Source organism: Notolepis coatsorum (assembly GCF_963971535.1).
Source record: "Notolepis coatsorum genome assembly, chromosome: 14".
NCBI lineage: Eukaryota > Metazoa > Chordata > Actinopteri > Aulopiformes > Paralepididae > Notolepis > Notolepis coatsorum.
In genome coordinates, this window is record NC_140178.1 from 53556097 (window position 1) to 53578290 (window position 22194).

The 22194-nt window shown below is 44.4% G+C and overlaps 1 protein-coding gene across 2 annotated transcripts in view; it reads left to right on the forward strand.

The window, feature by feature from the left end:
• The first annotated feature begins 20467 nt into the window (after positions 1–20467).
• Positions 20468–22194, forward strand: part of LOC311240025 (uncharacterized protein) — a 135714-nt gene continuing 133987 nt past the window's right edge. For both annotated transcript variants that reach the window (XM_084328520.1, XM_084328521.1), the window contains exon 1: positions 20468–20878. In XM_084328520.1, coding sequence (XP_084184646.1) covers positions 20564–20878 — 315 coding nt within the window. In that variant the 5' untranslated portion in view covers positions 20468–20563. The remainder of the gene's footprint in view (positions 20879–22194) is intronic.

Here is a 22194-nt window from a genome sequence, read left to right on the forward strand (position 1 = left end):
TAAAATTCCAACTAAAGATCCGGAAAGGATGAAGACATGGCTACTTGCTCTGAACATAGATCTCAACACACCAATTGAAATAATCAAAAAAGGATGCGTTTGCTCAGAACATTTTGTAAATGAGGACTTTCGTGACACAATGCTACTGAATTACCAAACAACGCAACGTTTTCTTAAGGATACAGCGATCCCATCCATCGGCATCGAGGAGAAAGTGAAAAACTGACTGCGGTGAGTTTTCAGTGATTATTATGTAGCAGGGTGGATTATCCCTACTTTATGAGAGTAGATGTACACTGTCACCAGGTAGTGGGAACGCAGCAGATCTGAGTCCGGCTGAGCCCCCGACTGTAGTGCAGGAGTATTAGAGTGGAGCTTTAGCAGAGGGAGTGGATGGGGCCTAGGATTTACTAACCTAGCTAGGCGTGGTGCGCTGGTCCTTCTTGCCCTCCAGGGCGACTCGCAGTAATTCCCCACACACCCACACTTCTCCTAATACTTCCCGCACCCTCCCACACCCGGTGGCAGTAGTGATAGATGATATACTTTCTCCCCAAAGCAGTACCTTTCCTTGCAGATGAGCAGAGACCTGTCCCAATGATGCATAGGCAGGGGGTGGGGAAAGGGTTAAACAATAAAATGCATTACCCGGACAGGAAGGGGTTAAGACAACAGACACAGTAACAGACACTCACACAGTGCTCCCATTTAGCTCTCTTTACTGAAGCTACTATCCTGTTATTAACACAAGGCACAATGAGTAAAGCTCTTCCCACACCGGTCAATATACAGTAATGGAACCCGTCCCTTTAAGGGTTGAAATACTGGGCACCTAGTGCTCTCACTCTACGGTAGGGAACAAAGCTCTTCCCACTTACATGAGGCACAATGAATAAAGCTCTTCCCACTTACACAAGGCACAATGAATAAAGCTCTTCCCACTTACACAAGGCACAATGAATAAAGCTATTCCCACTTACACAAGGCACCATGAATAAAGCTCTTCCCACTTACACACACGTGCGGTCTACACACCTTTACCGCACAACACATTTAACCAAAAACAGTGGGCCCACAGTTGAAACAAAAAGCCTGTCTAAGCCGGCATTGCCCAAAATAACAAACGTTGGGGCGCCCCTAATCACTGGTACACGTGCCAGTTCAAAGTATCTATTCTCTTCACCCTTAGAGGGCACGCTGGTACCTGGCTTGAGTGTACCAACCGAGTGCTGGCCTGCTCCCGCAACGAATGTCTGTGTTGCGAGATGGCCGTCGAACGGTCCCGTGCTTGTCACCTGTGACAGGAAGAGGCGGGCTGGGTTGACGTTAGGCAGGTGATGGCTGGAGGTGGGTGTAGTCCGGCGACGTCCGTTGAGGGGTCCGCTGCTGGGCTGGGGAGGTGGAGCGACACGCGGGCTAAACTGTGGTGCTAGGCCTAACTGAAGCTAAACTGTGGGTCGGGACGACCCCCTGTCCTGTCGCCTATACTTTAACTAAAACGCAACGTGTGCAATATCTACAACACTCTTCGGCAGTAGCACGTCTGCTTCTTTGCTCACAAAGTCTCTTTAGCATTAACTGGAAGCTAAGCTATCGCATACGACATTACTAACCCGCCCCGTGACGGGGGTCATATTCCGCGTGTCTTTAGTGTCTAGAGCAGTGGTTCCCAAAGTCGGGGTCGCGACCCAAAAGTGGGCCGCGAGCAGCCACGGGTGGGCCGCGAGATGATTTAAAAAAAATAAAAAAAACATTTTTTTTATTTTATTTTTTATTTTTTTTTATTTATTTTTTTTTATTTTATTTTTTTTTGTCAGGCCACTGAACAGTGTTTCTAGTTGTATTCTAAAATTCTATTCTATTGTATTCTAAAATGTGACTATATGGTTTTATATTAACTTAATAAATAAACAAAAACGAAAAATCGACTTATTTCAACGAACATTTCAAACTAAATAACAGATTATGCACATAAAACGCTGAAAACAACCGAAGCAACAATAGTATTTTAATGAGGCTATTATTATTATCATTATTATTTTGCAACAGGTTAGCCCTCTCATAAATAGCACATATAAATGAATAACTAACTTGAACTAACTTAATAGGATTGAAGTGATATTTGGCTTAAAAAATCGGTCGCCTGGCAAAAAAAAAAAAAAAAAAAGCCAGACGATGTGCATTGGGCCGCGGCTCTCTGACGCCTTATTTTCTGGGCCCCGGCCTGAAAAGTTTGGGAACCCCTGGTCTAGAGCTCCGGCTCTACGCGTCCGCTTACTTCTGTGTCAAAACGATGAAGAGGCAGTCCCGCTGTCTGAGTTCTGCCTTCAGCCAGCCCTTCTTCACCTGTTGTCTCTCCTGCCCAACGTCACACCAGCTCCCCCTGGCGGCAGTCCAGTGCCTGCTCCACTATTAAATGTCAATGTTAGGTAGGGGAGTTTACACAACGTTATCCTGAACACAGTACAAGGAATTAGGTTAGACACATTGAATTATTGTTAGACATATTCAGGTGTCTACAATTATATGACGATTATTTAGTTTTATGAGTGATGTATTCCACCTGTCTAGCGTTAGCGAATATTGTGAGACTTGACGCATCGATGAATATGACGTAACTTTGCTTGACTACTTATATACTAGTATAACACTAGGCTACTCGTAAATATGGTCAGGTCTATGAAAAGAAAAGAGCAAGATGCAAACCGAATTTATTCTACTGTATTTCAATAATTGTGTCTAATATGGTAGTATTATTGTTTTCATATGCTGTTGAATGTGTGTTGGATCAAAGGATTTCACTGAAGTGTTTAATATAGTGGTGAGATTTGAAGGAGAGGGGGGAGTTAGGAAAATAGAGCCGTTAAAGTTGTCAAAATTCATAAGAGCGCAGTTAGGAGAGGTAAGGTACACAAAAGTGTTAGGGGATGGAATCTTGATTGTAGGGTAAGTTTAGAGCAGGTAGAGAGGGCAAGGGAAATGAGGTGCATTGGCAAAATTAGTATCTATAAAGTAGTGAGAGTAGGGGAGAAGAGGGATGGTGGGTGCAAGGGGGTAATTACTGGAATTCCAATCATAGTTAGTGTAATATCCTAGGGATATCTGTGTAAAACCCTCAGCTCGGAACTCGGCAGAATCTGCACCTGGCTCGCTGATAACAAACTATCATTACACCTGGGTAAAACAGAGTCCATTCTCTTCGGATCAAATAACAAACTCAGCAAGACCGCTTCTCAGTTACAGTGGGTGACTGTCAACCCCCCGGTCCTGTTGGACCGGCCATCGGACTGTCAACACCACTCATGAACAATACCCTATTACATTTGTGCTTGTCTTTGTTTATTAATTTGTTATTTGTTGTGCTAACTTGTCTGTTGTCTGTCTATCTGTTGTCTGTGTTGTGCCCCATTGTCTAGTCTAGTGTATTCTCCCCCTGTCTGTATCTATGTGTTATTTAGTCTCGTCATGTTTCAGTATGTTACCCCAGGTTGTTTCAGTCTTTTCCACACAGCTGTGTCTTGTTCCCAATCACCCTCATGTGTCAATTAGTCTGTGTATATTAGTGTTGTCTGCCCTGCCCTCCTGTGCGGGATCATTGTTCATGTTACGCTCGTCCTGTGTGCTGTCAACCTTTTGTTCCCAGTGTGTCAGTTTTGTATTGTTTTCCACGTTAAAGTAAAACGCTTATTACTTTCATCCACGACTCGTGCTTCATCTATTTTCATCCTCCACTACCCCTCCTCGTGTTAAATCTGCATTCCGCGTTCTACTCCTCTCTACCACCGACATGCCAACAAAACGTTCCAGGAATCGTAACAGGTGACAATATTGTCACAAGGAAAGATGAAATTACATACCTAGGTTCCATCCTAGAGGCAAATCTTTCCTGTGACAAAATGGCATCCAAGGTAATAAAAAAAGTCAACCAACAAACTAGATTCTTGTACCGGATCTCCTCTCTGGTAAACAAGAACACCCTGAAGACTCTGGCAGGAGCACTCGTTCAAGGGTACTACAACTATGCTTGCACCTCATGGTACCAAAGCACCTCAAAGGCGCTTAAAACAAGATTAGAAACATCACAAAACAAACTGGTCAGACTTCTACTTGACCTTACCCCTAGAACCCACCTCACCCCTGCCCACTTTGATAACCTATGATGGCTTAGAGTAGACGACAGAGTACAGCAACTTGCAATGGGCCTGTTCTACAAGATACACTATACGACTAAGGGACCCATGTACATGTCAAAATACTTCCCAAAGGTCAGTGAATACCACGACCACAACACCAGAGGAAGCTCAACAAATCATGTTAAACCCAGATTCGGCTCAAACAAGGGACTAAACACGTTTTGCAATTATGCCACCTCAATGTGGAACGCCCTACCCAAAGCTGTAAAGTAATGTGAATCCCTACACATTCAAAACCGCTCTTAAAGAGCACCTACGGGAGGCTGCAATTCGAAACTGGCCACCGTAAATGTCCAAACCCCCCCACCCCACCCCCTCCTAATAGACAGTCTCCTCCCCATCGCATGTATATATTCTCTCCCCACCGTATGTATATTTCTCTCCCACCCACCCACCCCCTCCTAATGTACAGATTCCTCCCCACCGTATGTATATATTCTCTCCCCACCATATGTATATTTCTCTCCCACCCACCCACCCCCTCCTAATGTACAGTCCCCTCCCCATCATATGTATATACTCTGTCAGGATCTATGGGTAACAGTACTGTATATTTGCATATCGTACATGTCACAAATGTAAAATTACTAAATAGGGTTGGGCACCGAGAACCGGTTCTAATAGGAACCGGTTCCTAACATATTTGCATTTCGATTCTTAATTTCGATTCTTAAAAAAAAAGATATATATATATTTTTTACTTTGTTAATTAATACCCTAGTTACAGTACAGCAACCAAATTAAACTGTATCAAGTCAACTGACAATGTGAATAGATTTAAAAAAAAAAAAAAAAAAAAAAAAAAAATCTCCTGCGAAATAAACTGTGACCTGTTTTGACCTGCACCTCAAAGAATCTGAATCGAGAATCGTTTAGAACAGGAATCGAAATGGAGAATCGGAATCGTTCAAATCCAAACGATGCCCAACCCTAGTACTAAATACCTGTATGTCATGTATGTCCCTATGCCATAAATGTAATGTATGTCACTATGAATTGAAAATGGGGGACCCTGATGTAAACAAGACAAACGTCTTTCTCTGGTCTGCATCCCCTTAACAATTGTGTGTATTGAGCCGTACTGTATTGTACCCATTCTGCAATCTGTTAAATAAAGTTTTCATTCATTCATTCATTCATTCATTCAGCCTATAGCCTACCACAGCACAGCAATGATGTGTACGTGATGACGTGTTACGTATTCCATTAATTTGATATGCAGGCACTTCTTAATGTGTTGTCATTGCTGCCCGGGACGTGAGAATAAACGGTAAACTATAAAGTCGTTGCCCGATTCCATCATTCCTTATTAGACACTAAGAGTGACAATACACGGAATATTACAGTTAGTATGGAGCAGCTGGTGGAAGATTTAAAGAGTGACAAACGTAATGGGAAAGTAAAAAATGCGGAAAGAATGAAAAGAGGAGCAGAGAAGGAGACAGAGACTGTTGTAATCCAATTTGAAGATGAGGTTAGTCCAAAGGAAATATTTATAGGGTATGTGGTAATGGTATATAGGGTTAGGGAGTTTGTGCCGAAACCGCTGATGTGCTACAAATGCCAAGAGTTGTTCGGGCATATAGCCAAGTCATGTAGGAAGAAGCAGGGATGTGCTAGATGTAGTGGGGAGCATGAGTATGGGAAATGTGGACAGGGAGTGGGGCCGAAGTGTAATTGTGGTGAGAAGCATAGTGTAGCGTATTGGGGTTGTGAGGTGATGAAACGAGAGGTGGTGGTTCAACAGGTGAGAAGGGAAGGTAAAATATCATATGCAGAGGCAGTTAGGATGGCAGGACAGGAAAAGAAAGATAAGGAACAGGGTTTTAAAAAGGGCATTTGTCAGTAGAGGTAGTTCAGGAGGAGAAAGAGAGGGTGTGGGCCAGGGAGAAGTTGAATGTTGTGGCAGGAGTGGTTAATGCAACAGCGTTGGTTAGTAGTAAAACGGATAGGATAAAGTTAATTGTTAAAGGAAAACTCCAACATTTTGGTAAATTAGCTTATTTAACATCTTCCCTGGAGTTAGACAAGAAGATACATACCTTTTTTGGCTCTGTGCATGCATTAGGCTTAGGGAACAGTCGCTCCGTTAGCATAGCTTAGCTTCATCACTGGAAGTGAGGCGGGGCCGGAGCCTGGCGTTCCCACACAGTGTATAGTTTGATTGATTGATTGAAAAGTTTATTAACAGATTGCAGAATGGGTACAGTACAGTACAGCTCAATACATACAATTGTTAAGGGGATGCAGACCAGAGAAAGACTTTCGTCTTGTTTACATCAGGGTCCCCCATTTTCAATTCTATGTCATAATATATATGACATACATGACATACAGATAGACAGTACTGCTACATCTATACATTTATGACATATCAGATTTGCAAATACAGTACTGTTTGTGATACAAAATTGTCTAGAAAAAGAGTGTATATACATTTGACGTAGAAACTGTACATTGGAGGAGGTTGGGTGGGTGGGGTGGGGTTGGGTGGGTGGGTGGGGGCTGTACATTGGAGGTGGGGGGGAGGAGGTAAAGGAAATGAAGGTGAAGGAAATTGACATTGTAGGAGGTAAAGGATACCAGAAGATGGCGGTAATGCCCCAAACAGTTGGTGGCCGAACGCCGTAATACCCAAGTAAAAGAAGAAGAAGAAATAGATTGTAGAGCATAGATATCTATAGAACACCATAGATATCTATATGTGGCCAGCTGGGGGTATTGTGGGTGTGGCTCTGGCGTCAGCGTGTATTTCAGCCTGACCGGATGGCGGCTGAAACAAACACTGCTAGTTGGGAACGGGCGATGGCAGCAGCATTCATTTCCCCACGCATGTTACCAGACGAGAGAGAGTGTGGCGAGTAAATACTCAAGTGTCCTGGTGAGTAATTTAACTATAGTGTAAAGAGTTCATCATTATGGCATTATCATGTCGCTAGGTTTAGGTGCACTGACAAGTTGTTTATACCATGTTTGGTCTTCCCCAGGGAATGACAGACTGTGAACAGCGACGAGGCGGGGCGTTGTGCTTGCGTCTGGTGATACCAAGGTATCGCTCGCTCCGTTTGTTTGTGGTTACATGCACAGGCTGTTGGGTATAAATAGTATAATACAGAGTCCTAGGGCTGCAACTAATGACTAATTTGGTAGTCGACTAATCTGCCGATTTATTTTTTCGATTAGTCGACTAATCGAAAACCAATGTAAACAACAACAAAAAAAAAAAAAAAGGATTTTTTTTTTTTTTTTTTTAATTACCTATCTTTGTGAAAGTGGCTTCTCAGCTCTGGTCCAGCTGAAGACAGAGCAGAGGAACAGATTGGACATTGAGCATGACCTCAGAGTTGCTTGTCTACCATCACCCCAGACTTTGAGACTCTTGTCAGGACCAAACAACAACATCATAACATGATGATCCCATAGCAAATTAAAATAATGACTCATGAAACATTTGAATTTGGATCTTTAAGCCACTTTAAATGAAAATGTATTTGAAGAACAATACAGCAATCACTCATAACAAGATAAATAAATTAAATAATACAAATTAAAGTGGAAGTGTACTTTAAATAACTTTTGTTTGCTGTGTGTGAGAGGAGTCTGTGTGTGTATGTGTGTGTGTCTTACTCTGATCGCTGTGTGAGTGAGAGGAGTGTGTGTACTGTGTAATTTGTGTGTGTGTCTTACTCTGATCGCTGTGTGAGTGAGAGGTGTGTACTGTGTAATTTGTGTGTGTGTCTTACTCTGATCGCTGTGTGTGAGTGAGAGGAGTGTGAATGTGTGTGTGTCTTACTCTGATCGCTGTGTGTGAGAGAGAGGAGTGTGAATGTGTGTGTGTCTTACTCTGATCGCTGTGAGTGAGAGGAGTGTGTATGTGTGTGTGTCTTACTCTGATCGCTGTGTGTGAGTGAGAGGAGTGTGTATGTGTGTGTCTTACTCTGATCGCTGTGTGTGAGTGAGAGGAGTGCGTGTGTAATGTATTGTGTGTCTAGTCTGATCATCATCTCCTGCAGGGGAACAATGTTTTCAATGTCCAAAATTTGCTATGGGATCATCATGTTATGATGTTGTCTGGAACCCTGAGAAGCCACTCTCACAAAGATAGGTAATGCACAAAAAAAAAAAAAAAATTAAATAATTTTTTTTTTTTTTTTTTTTTTTTTTTTTTTTATGACTAATCGACGCAACAATTTCTCGTCGACGATTTTTTATAATCGACGTCGTCGATTATGTCGACTAATCGTTGCAGCCCTAATACAGACTGTCCTGATTTCCCTCAGGTTGGGGGAATAGTCGTACCGTTGCGGTCCGGGTGTGTGCTGGGTGTGGCGTTTGCTATGCCGGGTGTTTCATTCAACGTGTAAGTTTAAGCTCTCTCTCGTTTGTGTCTAGTGCCATGCATTCCATTGTATCGTTATGTGATTATAAGTGTTCGCCGTTTATAGTGTGCAACAAGCAGCATGTTAAGTATGTTATATTATGCTTGGATATTCATTGTTCCATTTCCATGTCATAACAGGTGGTGGTCACTGTTTTTGCTACTTCAGGTTAGGGTGTATGTGAATTCAGTCTGTCTCTCTGTGCGTATTTATACGTGATGGTTTTGTACGAAATTCAACTTACTCCTTCTTTTAACATAGCATTCAATAAAGATAATTATATTAAATATAATTGCTGTGTCTGTCTGTTATATGCCCTAAGCCTCCTGGTTACAGTTTGGCGCAGTTGGCAGGATCTAATTTGATTTTGTGACCTAGGCTTTGGGTATTTATGGCAGTACATGGAGAGTAGGGGTGGGACGATACATCGATCCAGATCGATACATCGATGTAATTATCAACGATCGAATCGGATCGATGCGATGTAATAAGATCGATTCATATCGATACTCTTATTTTGAAAATCCTGTGGCGAGTCTCATAACTGATTGTGTTAAATGGGCATATGATATCATCTCATATCGATCGCAGGCACCTGAATCTTATTGTATCGTGAGACTTTGTGATATCGGCAAATATCGTATCGTTGTCCAAAGAATCGATATCGTATCGTATCATGATGAAACTGGTGATTCCCACCCCTAATGGAGAGACAGATTGGATTTGCATACAGGGGGAGGATTTAGGGACAGAGTGGCTAAAAACAGTGACCACACAGCGTCCAAGAAGAGAGGCCGGGGAGTCAGTCAACAGAAGACTCTGCCGTCACAACAGTCTCCTGCCGGCCGGGTGGACGAGAGGACCATTGGGGAAGTGACGCGACACCGCGGTTTAAGGTGGACTTGTGGGACATAAAAATGAGTGTGAAGGACTTGAGAAGTGAACTGGCTGCTCTGGAAGCCAGAGTGCAGTCTGGTGAAGAGGCCATCAGCCAGTTGAAAAATGAAAATTACTTTTTAGTACAGAGGTTGGACGGGAAGGAATCTCCCTTGTCTACTCAGTCCTCTGGTAATCAGGGGTTGGGGGGGGGGGTGGGCAGGTGGGGGGTGAGAGTCTAGCTGTTGGTCCCAGGGAACGTATTGTATACCTGACACAAGAGAGAAAATGTAGTGTTCACTGGGGGGTCAAGTGCACATTTTTATGAATGGTTGGATGAAATTAATGCCACTTTGGTCTACCGCTCCTACACTGGAGCTGAAAAGGCAGCGTACATTTATGAGCAGCTGGGGGGGGAAGCAAGGCAGGAGATAAAGTATCACCCACAGTAGTCTAGATGGAAATAGGGGTCCACGCGCACCCCCCGGAACTTTTTATGCCACCTGATTTTTCTTAATCCTTAAAGTGTCTACTTTCAGTATCTGCCAGGTGCCAAGCTGAAATAATGTCCGAAAGGCTCCATTTTAACCCTTTATTGCACCTAACCCAAAACTGAAACATTAAAATGTGATGTAGCAAGAGGCATAACTTTTGAAGTAGACAACTTACAGAGACAAATGAATACATTTTTCCATACAATTCTGACCCTAGGAATTCAATGGAATGGTTATTTTTGACATTTGACAACACTTTGACTGTATTTCTGGACAAAAACAGCAAAGAAATGCAAAAGATGTGTGTCTGACCAACTACTTTTTTATTTTTCAAACGCATAGAGTGAATATTTGTTGACAATCAGTTTTTTTTCAATCCTCCAAGTGTTTATTTTAAGATTATATTGGGTACCAAGCTGAAATAATGTCCCAAAGGCTAGTTTTAACCCTTTATAGCACCTAACCCAAAAATCGAAAAATTTAAATAGAATGTAGAAGAGGCATAACTTTTGAAGTTGACAACTTACAGAGACAAATGAATACATTTTTCCATACAATTCTGACCCTGGGAATTCAATGGAATGGTTATTTTTGACATTTGACAACATTTTGACTGTATTTCTGGACAAAAACAGCAAAAAAATGCAAAGGTTGTGTGTCTGACCAACTACTTTTTTATTTTTCAAACGCATAGAGTGAATATTTGTTGACAATCAGTTTTTTTTCGAGCCTCCAAGTGTATATCTTAAGATTATATTGGGTAAGATAAGATAAGATAAGATAAGATATTCCTTTATTGATCCCCTTGGGGAAATTCAGGCATCATAGCAGCATGGGGGGGAGGGGGGGAGGGGTACAGGTAGTAAAACAACACAGTATACAGGTAGTAAAAGACAACACAGGCAGTGTAAACAATTTGATCAATATGGTCAATATAATTTACTATCTGACTAGCTGAGGAATATTCACATTATTCACAGTGTCACATGAGGTGCAGTATGCAAGAGGTAGTGTTATAATAATTTACTATCTACTGAGTATACATTAATCAAAGTACCAGGGTAGTCTACTTTGTCCCCCTTGGGTTCCTATAAGTCCCAGGTCAATGTCTGGTAGCAGTCGCTGTCGCTGCCCCCTGTTGTGGGGCCTGGAGGCTGCTAGTCGCTGCCCACTGTTGTGGAGCCTGATGGCCGCTGGTATGAAGGACTGTCCGAGGCGGTTAGTTGAGTGTCGGGGGGGGATGAGTCTGTGGCTGAACGAGCTTCTCATCTTGACTAGCTCGTCGTAGAGGGGGTGGTAGGGGTTCTCCATGATGGCATCCAGCTTCCTTATCATCCCCCTCTCTACCATCACCTCAAGTCTAGGTAGCTCGACTCCCACCACAGAGCTAGCCTTCCTCACCAGCTTGTTGAGCTTGTTGGTGTCCCTTGAGTTGATGTAGCCTCCCCAGCATGCCACAGCATAGAAGAGGATGCTGGCCACAACAGACTGGTAAAAAGACTGCAGCAGTTTGTTGCACACATTGAAGGACCTGAGTCTCCTCAGGAAGAACAGCCTGCTCTGTCCCTTCCTGTAGAGGGCCTCTGTGTTGTCCGACCAGTCCAGTTTATTGTTCAGGTGTACCCCAAGGAACTTGTATGAGTCCACCATCTCCACATCCACCCCTCGGATGGAGATGGGAATCGGGGGGGGCCTCTTCTTGCCCCTCCGGAAGTCCACCACCAGCTCCTTGGTCTTACTGGTGTTGAGTTGGAGGTGGTTGCTGTCGCTCCACCCCACGAAGCTCTCCACCAGGGCTCTGTACTCCTCCTCATCATCGTCGGTGATGTAGCTTACGATGGAGGAGTCGTCTGAGAACTTCTGCAGGTGGCACCCGCTGGAGTTGATGTTGTTGGTGACTGAGGCTCTGCAATTGGTTGGACAGTTGGTTGCCGTTGGTTACCTGGCTACCTGCAGATGGCAGTCTCCCACTGCTTTCTTTGGGAACAATCTCAAGGATTTTCTTAGTAAGTATATTATTCATTATTATTATTAACTATTATTAAGATATACCTAATAGTCATATACAAGTAATTCTTCAACAAAAGGTCTACAGAAATCACATCTGTAATCTTGACTAAGTAGTGTTGGTAGCTAGCTAAATTGGTAGCTAGCTAAGTTGGTAGCTAGCTGAGTTGATAGCTAGCTAATGTTTTTCAGCATTTTCAGGCTGATTACTCACTACTAACAATAGGGGAAAGGAAAAAACATTGTATTCTTGACTATAGTGTTGGTAGCTAGCTAAGTTGGTAGCTAGCTGAGTTGATAGCTAGCTAATGTTTTTCAGAATTTTCAGGCTGATTACTCACTACTAACAATAGCTTTTGATGAGATGTCCACTAACCTGCCCCCTGAAATCATCACTGGCGAGGGAAACACTGTTTTTCACAGCGAGTGGGACAACCTGAACAGAATCACCACCAACATTCATGGTTCAAATGTGGTAAACAGCGCCGGGGGAATCATGATTCAATAAGTGAAGGAGAGCCATGTGAGCACCAAGAAAAGGACCCTTCCTCTCTATGACAGGTCATCCAAGATGAGAAGCCTTAAGATCACGCCTCCCGAGACGCTGCCAGAGCTGGCATTCAAAAGAGTTGGCCCCAAATTCCCCAAGAATGCCAACTTTACCCCTCCTGCTGAGAACCAAGTGTCATATGATGCCTCAATGTTGCAGTACAACACCCACCTCCTCAGCAGATGGTTGAGCAGCCAGGGCAAGCAGCAAGTGCCTGGATTTGGTGGTTTTATTTCAAGCACAGGGAAAGTGCCTCCTAGTAAATCTACCATCGACTTTTATACCCCCATCAACCAGCCCATTACAGACAACGCAGTAGTGTATGAGCTACTCAAGAGATCCGAGGCAGCAACTGAGGAGGTTGGACAGCCATACACCATCAACACGTTTGACCTGGGAGTCATCATGAAAGCCTGTCCTATAGTATGGAAGTACGAGGAGGAATTCAGTAAGCATGTGAACCTCATTGGCAAGTTCCACACAGCCATGAATTACATGGGCAGACTCACTGGGCGCAAGTGTCTTGGAGCTGGCTATGCCGAGATCCTCCTTGGAGCTGGCCTCGCAAACAGTGGTTGCCTGAAAAATATCCTGAGCGGGAAGTCATATGCCAAGGCTCTCTTCAGTCTGAAGGCGGTCACAGAGGCACTTGAACGGTTGCTGTTCAATGTTTTCTAGAGGAGGAGAAACCAGACATCCCATATGAGATCCTCTTCAACCTCATCCACTCTTGCACTTCCGAGAGCCTCAACTCCACTCTGAAGGATCCCACACTGCTCAAGCTGATTGGTGACTACCTCCAATACCAAGACAAGGTACGCAGGGGCCACCTGGTCAAAACGGGCATGTTCTGGCTCTCCATGATGGATCATGCAAGGCTGGTCTTTATGATAGATTTTGCTGTGAAAACCAACAATTTCGAGCTGTTCCATCACTGCAACGGCGCCATGGCAGATCTCTTCTTTGCGTATGATGGCCACAACTACGCCAGGTAATCTATGCACTCATTCCCTGAATACTCAATATAAAAATAAGTGGGAGCTTATTGTAGTTGTTGTAATAAACTTTAATTATCATTAATTTCCTACAGGTACCTTACTTGGTTTGAGGCCTTTCTCACAAACATCGACCTCTCCCATCCTGGTGCTCTTGATTACATCAAGCTTGGAGCTATAGCTGTTGCACGATCATTGATCCCAGGGGCTCTCGCAGCAGTGGACAAGACCATGGAGGAGACATTCATGAGGTTTGCTAAGACTTCAGGTATGTCAGTTTGTGGACACAAACATAGTCACCTATATTTAATTTCCATGTTCATGTTGGTTGTGACGCTAAAATTCAGATTCTCCCTCTCTACATTGCAGGTGGTCTACTAGGTCTCTTCAACAACTGTGGCGCATACCAGAAATGGTGCCGCACCTCTGCCCGCGCTCAGCTCTATGAGCTTACTCTTGAGATGTGTGGCATGATTGACAACCCTGATATGTCGAAAGCAGGCAAGCACCGTGAGCTGGAGCCTGCCCAAATCAAAAAGTCTGAATTAGCGGTGCAGAGCGTCATCTCTGCCATCAATGGCTTCACAAACCCCTGGAGAATCCCAGACAAAAGTCGACTGTACTCCCTTGCATCTGGAGCTCCCATCGATCCAGAGGTTGAGGCTGACGTGCTGCGGGCCGAGGCTGCAGGCAGGGCTGCCAAGGAGCAGTTCATCCAAGAGCGCTTCATTTCCAAGAGGAAAGACTTCTTTGATCGCCTCAAGAAACTTAGGCTCAAGACAATGGATTACTGCAGCAAGAGGGTCAAACTTACATCTGCGCAGGGGAAGGTGGATATTGATTTTACTTATACCATTTGCATATTTCATTACACAAAAACATTATTCAGTAAGGAATGAAACCGTAAAACTCTGTTGTATTTATGCCTTCCTCATTTCCTTATTTTCCATTTCAGCTCTTTGTGTACAAGGAGCAGAGCAACCTCGCCTTTCAGCTGCTTGTTAAGTCGCAGATTATGGAGATGCCCATCAACCTTGAGGAACTCATGCGGTATCCCCTCTCACCTGTTCCTCATGCCCTTGGCTCTCCGGATGGCTATTTTGCTAAAACCAACAAGGCCACTATCCTTCACCATCTGCTGCAGGACAGGGACGAAGACGTACCTTACCCCAATGATGCCCTCTTCATACAGGATGGCAACGCTCTCTTCCACATGATGTCCAACCTCCCACCGACCTTCGGAGGGATTTGCATGCAGCTCCTGGACCAAATGGTTGCCAAGCACCATTTTGTGTTCTCTACAGATTGCTACCAGCCAGATTCCATCAAAGCCCAGGAGAGGCTCAGACGTGGCTCTTCTGAGAAGCGCATAATTGATGGTCCAAACACCCGGAGGCCCTATGACTTTAAGTCATTCCTTGGCAATGAGCTTAACAAGAAGCAGCTATGTGACCTGCTTCTCAGGGTCTGGGGGAGCAATGAGGCAGCATCCCGGATTGAGAAGAGCATGAAAGCAGTGGTGTGTGTTGACGGAAGATCTTATGACCTAACATCAACAAATGGAAAAGTATGTTGACAGAAAAAGTGTGACACACACATACAATTGCAGACCATAATTGGGCTCTTAATACATATGACAAAAACTGCATAACTTAAAATGTTAATCTGTTAAAATATGTAGTAGTATTCATTTACTTTGTTTGATTGTTACAGGTCCAGACTTCTGAGATCTATGAACTGCGATCCAACCAGGAGGAGACAGACAGCCGGATTGTCCTGTACCTCCACCAGGCTGTCAAATGGGGGTACAAGTCCAGTGTGGTGAGGACACCTGACACAGACATCCTGATGATCCTCCTCTACCATGCCAGCAGGATCAACCTCTCCATCTACCTTGACCATGGCTCTGGCAAACATCGCACACTGATAAATGTGAGAGAACTGTCGGAATCACTGGGCCCTGACTACTGTAGCACACTTCTTGGATTCTACGTCTTTACTGGGGAGGACTGTACCAGCGCTTTTAAAGGCAAAGGCAAGGTGAATCCCCTGAAGAAGCTGGAGAAGACTCCTAAACTCCACAAAGCTTTCAGGCAGCTTGGTGCAGACTGGATGGTCACTGATGAGCTTCAAGAGGAGATGGAGAGCTTCACATGTATTATGTATGGCCAACCACGGATGACATCAGTTGACACAGTACGGGTGAAAATGATGAGAAAGATGGTCGGCGCTGACAAAGTCCTGGACTCTAAGTCAAAAGTAGACCTGGAACGCCTGCCTCCCCCCAAGGTCTGTCTCATTCCACATGTCCAGCGAGCCAACTACAGAGTCGCCTTCTATAAGAGAGCAGACAAGGCAATAATCGAGAGCCCAAAACCACATGATCCAGGCATGGGCTGGGAGAAGACAGGAGAAGAGGTGGTGTTGGAACCGGTCTGGGCAATTGGACCCATCCTCCCTCCTTCTCTTGTTGAGGTACTGGCTCAGAGAGCAGAGTCAGAAGAGCATGCAGCCCTTGACAAGGTGACCGATTACACCAACAATAACTTGTCTGTGGGTGAAGTGGATGGAGAGTATGAGCATGAGGATGAAGAGCTGGAGATGGAAGAAATTGAATTAGAAGATCTCTTCAGTGACGATGAGGATGATGAGTAGTTTAGGTCAGCAAGTTGGTAGTGACATGAAAAAGTAAATGTATTCATTGTTCAAGTTGTAATTATATCACACTTTACATAATCTTTCATGTTTGATTTTGGTGCAATAAAGAGTTAAAAATAAACCCAACAAGATTTTATTCAATAATTTAATTTAATTTAAAGGATTAGAGAAAAACTGATTGTGAACATATATTCACCCTATGTGTTGAAAAGGTAGTTGGTCATACACACATTTTTAGCAATTTCTTGCTGTTTTTGTCCAGAAATACAGTCAAACTGTTGTCAAATGTCAAAAATAACCATTCCATTGAATTCCCAGGGTCAGAATTGTATGGAAAAATGTATTCATTTGTCTCTGTAAGTTGTCAACTTCAAAAGTTATGCCTCTTCTACATTCTATTTAAATTTTTCGATTCTTGGGTTAGGTGCTATAAAGGGTTAAAACTAGCCTTTGGGACATTATTTCAGCTTGGTACCCAATATAATCTTAAAATAAACACTTGAAGGATTGAAAAAAAACTGATTGTCAACAAATATTCACTCTATGCGTTTGAAAAATAAAAAAGTAGTTGGTCAGACACACATCTTTTGCATTTCTTTGCTGTTTTTGTCCAGAAATACAGTCAAAGTGTTGTCAAATGTCAAAAATAACCATTCCATTGAATTCCTAGGGTCAGAATTGTATGGAAAAATGTATTCATTTGTCTCTGTAAGTTGTCTACTTCAAAAGTTATGCCTCTTGCTACATCACATTTTAATGTTTCGGTTTTGGGTTAGGTGCAATAAAGGGTTAAAATGGAGCCTTTCGGACATTATTTTAGCTTGGCACCTGGCAGATTCTGAAAGTAGACACTTTAAGGATTAAGAAAAATCAGGTGGCATAAAAAGTTCCGGGGGGTGCGCGTGGACCCCTATTTCCATCTAGACTACAGGCTGAACGATCAAATCCAGCACGGGTGTTAGACATTCTCAGAGAGATATATGGGCAGCCCCCGTCACTCTCTAAGTTACAAAGACAGTTCTTTGATAGAAGACAGCAGGAAGGGGAGTCTGTCCGGGAATATTCACATGCATTACTGGCTGTCATGGAAGAGATCAATCACTGTAAGGTGAAGGAGGCGTGGTGCAGCGACTTGGCCTTGCGTGACCAATTTGCAGAAAATGTATCTGATATCAGTCTCCGTCGAGAGTTAAAGAAAACAACTCGGCAGCAACCAACCATGTCGTTTTTTGAGCTCCGTAGAGAAGCTTTTCAGTGGGGGGAGGAAGCGGAGTGCGGGGGAGAGCGTAGGAGGCGGGTGGTGGGTTCCTGTGAGAAGGTGGAGGCCACGCCAGTAGAGGCTAGTATGGTTACCGCTGCGATGGAGGTGAAGCCTGAACCTACGCTCGCTAAAGTACTAGATATGTTACAAAGACAACAGGTTTTAATTGATGATTTATCACAAACAGTTTCAACCACTTGGCAGGCATTAGGGTTCAGGAGAACAGATGCCCGTAAATGGCAGCCGCGATACGATGCCTCAGGGCAGCCTATTTGTTTTAAGTGTCAGAAAGCTGGCCATATCGCACGATTCTGTATGGCCCCACGGCCTAGCCGTAATCAAGACCCTTGGTCTCCTGCTTCGGCCGCAGGGAGGGAGGGGGCAGCCCAGATATCGGAGCAGCATGCAGGGAAACTGTCTCCCTCTGTGGTGAAGAGCCAAACCACGGGTGGAGTACAGCCAGGCTCAGTAACGGTACCCGATATTGATCCACAGGTGTATGAGTGTTTATTAGGGGAGTGTGACACTGTGGAAGTTTCTATGGGGGGGGTGAAGTTTCAATGTTTAATAGATTCTGGGTCAAATGTTTCAACGGTTACTGAAGGGTTTTTCTTTAAACATCTACTGCCAAGATGGGGTGGGAATTTGGCTGACTGTGGGTGGCTGACATTGAGTGGGGTCCGGGGGTTGAATATCCCATACCTGGGTTACTTCACAATTGATGTGGAGGCGGTGGCGTTGGGCAGGACTATACCGCAGAGGGGTATATTGGTGGTGAAAGACTCAATTGGACAAGCAGAAAAAGAGCGTAAACAAGCAGTGCCAGGCTTGCTTGGGATGAATGTCATTAAGGAATGTTATCAGCTGTTATGCCCTGCGCAGGGTCCTAGCCCACCGCCGCCCCTCCTGAAGGCCCCAGGTTGGCAGACTGCTGTTGCAGCCGGTCAAAGTGAACAAACGGTCATATTGAAAAGGAACATGGTTGCTGCTGCCGTCTCCCCGTTTACAATCCCTGCAGGATCGGTGTGCTTTGTTCCAGCGGCCGGACCTGACAGTCTATGCCTGTCTAGGGCATCGGTACTTGTAGAGCCGTTGGGGTTGGAAGAGGGGAATTTGCCTGCGGGGTGGGTGGTCTCTAGTACCTCTGTAGCAGCTAACGATGGACATCTGGCTGAGCCGGTCATTAATGTGGGTTCCTCAGTTGTTAGGGTGAAGCCACATCTGGTGGAGGTAGTGGCCGGGGAGGTTCCACAGGAAGTGCAGGTTATGATTAGGGAGCAGCATGGGGTGCAAGGAGAGGAGAGTGAGGATGATGGTGTAATTTGGATTGGTATTGGGTCAGAGGGGGGCTTGGGGGCGGATCCCGGGGAGGGGGGTCCGGAACGGAGCAAGCAGGGTGGTCCGGATGGCTCTGGGGAGCAGTCCCATCATCGTGACGGTGGGGCACGGTCTGAACCGGTGAAACCATGGCCCCACAGAGAACGGAGGGCACCGGAGGAGAGAACCATGCTACCGGTGCAAGTGCGTCAGTCGCACCATAGCAATGCGGGTGTGCGTTCGAATCCCTTTAATCTGCCGCGTTCAGCCGTTCGACATCCAGGGGGGAAGAGTGCGGTGCTAGGGGTTGCGGCGTCGCCACTTGGGCGTGGTCGTACGGAGGAGGGGTCCTTTGGGGCCAAAGACGGACTTGGAGATCAGTGGGACCCTGATTAGTTTTCTAGGGGAGTGAGTGTGGCCAGCTGGGGGTATTGTGGGTGTGGCTCTGGCGTCAGCGTGTATTTCAGCCTGACCGGATGGCGGCTGAAACAAACACTGCTAGTTGGGAACGGGCGATGGCAGCAGCATTCATTTCCCCACGCATGTTACCAGACGAGAGAGAGTGTGGCGAGTAAATACTCAAGTGTCCTGGTGAGTAATTTAACTATAGTGTAAAGAGTTCATCATTATGGCATTATCATGTTGCTAGGTTTAGGTGCACTGACAAGTTGTTTATACCATGTTTGGTCTTCCCCAGGGAATGACAGACTGTGAACAGCGACGAGGCGGGGCGTTGTGCTTGCGCCTGGCGATACCAAGGTATCGCTCGCTCCGTTTGTTTGTGGTTACATGCACAGGCTGTTGGGTATAAATAGTATAATACAGACTGTCCTGATTTCCCTCAGGTTGGGGGAATAGTTGTACCGTTGCGGTCCGGGTGTGTGCTGGGTGTGGCGTTTGCTATGCTGAATGTGTTTCATTCAACGTGTAAGTTTAAGCTCTCTCTCGTTTGTGTCTAGTGCCATGCATTCCATTGTATCGTTATGTGATTATAAGTGTTCGCCGTTTATAGTGTGCAACAAGCAGCATGTTAAGTATGTTATATTATGCTTGGATATTCATTGTTCCATTTCCATGTCATAACAGGTGGTGGTCAACAGGTGGTCACTGTTTTTGCTACTTCAGGTTAGGGTGTATGTGAATTCAGTCTGTCTCTCTGTGCGTATTTATACGTGATGGTTTTGTACGAAATTCAACTTACTCCTTCTTTTAACATAGCATTCAATGAAGATAATTATATTAAATATAATTGCTGTGTCTGTCTGTTATATGCCCTAAGCCTCCTGGTTACATATAGAACACTAGATAGCTTAAGGCGGAGTCACCAGCGTCACTGAACTGCCGCCATCTTGCTCCAGTTAGCCTTGAGTGAGAGTGAGTGAGCTGCACAGACAAAAATACTCATAACTCGCTGAAATATTGACGGATTTACAAACGGGTTGGTTTGCTATAAACATCAAAGATGTAGTTATGATACTGCATACTTATAAAACCGCTTGAATCATAGCCACGTTAATAATGCTTGTAATAAACCAACCCGTTTGTAAATCCGTCAATATTTCAGCGAGTTATGAGTATTTTTGTCTGTGCAGCTCACTCACTCTCACTCAAGGCTAACTGGAGCAAGATGGCGGCGGTTCAGTGACGTCGCTCTCCATTGGCCGGCAGCGCGGGCAAGCTATCTAGTGTTCTATATATATCTATGTATAGAATGGTCTAGACTGCCGGAAATTCGAAAGAAGAAGAAGAAGCTAGCGACAAGACGAGCTTTCATGTCAAGTGGCTATATCATCAGATAGTAGTAGTATCTAGATAAATCACAACTTTACAAGCATGCCTCTGTGTGTTGTAAAGAGTTGTTATAATAAACAATCGAGGCCATGGTTAAACGTTTCGTTTCATAGAATTCCAACTAAAGATCCGGACTGGTTGAAGCTATGGCTACTTGCTCTGAACATAGATCCCAACACACCAATAGAAATAATCAAGAACCAGCGTGTTTGCTCAGAGCATTTTGCACAAGATGACTATTATGAAAAAATGCTACTTAGAAACCGAACCATGAGACGTTTTCTGAAGGATACGGCCATCCCATCCATCGGCATAGCACAGAGAGGAGAAAGTGAAACACTGGCAACCATGGCTGTGGTAAGTTTTCAGTTATGTTTTTAGATGGGCTGTATTCCATCTGTATAATCTTCAGCGGTCCCTGCATCCCATTTGATGGCTATACGTTCGCTTGATTGATTGAAAAGTTTTGATTGATTGATTGATTGATTGAAAACTTTATTAACAGATTGCAGAATGGGTACAATACAGTACAGCTCAATACACACAATTGTTAAGGGGATGCAGACCAGAGAAAGACTTTCATCTTGTTTACATCAGGGTCCCCCATTTTCAATTCATCAGGACATATGACATACATTACATACAGATAGACAGTATAGCTACATCTATACATTTATGACATACCAGATTTGCAAATACAGTACTGTTTGTGATACAAAAAGAGTCCAGAAAAGGGAGTATACATTTGACGTAAAAACTGTACATTGGAGGTCAGGAGGTTGGGTGGGGTTGTGTGGGGGTGGGGGGGGGGGGGGTTGGGGGGTAAACACTGTACAACTGTACATTGGGATATTGACAACCATACTAGGTCATTTACATTAGAGGGGGTTGGGGGGGGGGGGGGGCGGGGAACACTGTACAAACAAGCAAAACTGTACATTGGAATATTGACAACCATACTAGGTAAATTACTGTACATTGGAGGGGGTTGGGTTATGACATTTACAGGGGCCAGTTTCGAATTGCAGTCTCCCGTAGGTGAATGAATGAATGAATGAGAACTTTATTTAACAGATTGCAGAATGGGTACAATACAGTACGGCTCAATACATACAATTGTTAAGGGGATGCAGACCTGAGAAAGACGTTTATCTTGTTTCCATCAGGGTCCCCCATTTTCATTTCATATAGACATTTATGACATACACAACATACATGACATTTATGGCATAGGGACATATAGGTATTTAGTACTGATACATTTGTGACATAAGCGGTATTCAAATATACAGTACTGTTACTCCTAGATCCTGACAGAGTATGATGGGGAGGGGACTGTACATTAGGAGGGGGTGGGTGTGTGGGAGGGAAATATACATACGGCGGGGAGGGAATATATACATGCGGTGGGGAGGAGACTGTCTATTAGGAGGTGGTGGGGGTTTTGGGCATTTACGGTGGCCAGTTTAGAATTGCAGCCTCCCGTAGGTGCTCTTTAAGAGCGGTTTTGAATGTGGGCAGGGATTCACATTCCTTTACAGCTTTGGGTAGGGCGTTCCACATTGTTGTGGCATAATTGCGAAACGTGTTTAGTCCCTTGTTTGAGCCGAATCTGGGTTTAACATGATTTGTTGAGCTCCCTCTGGTGTTGTGATCGTGGTATTCACTGACCT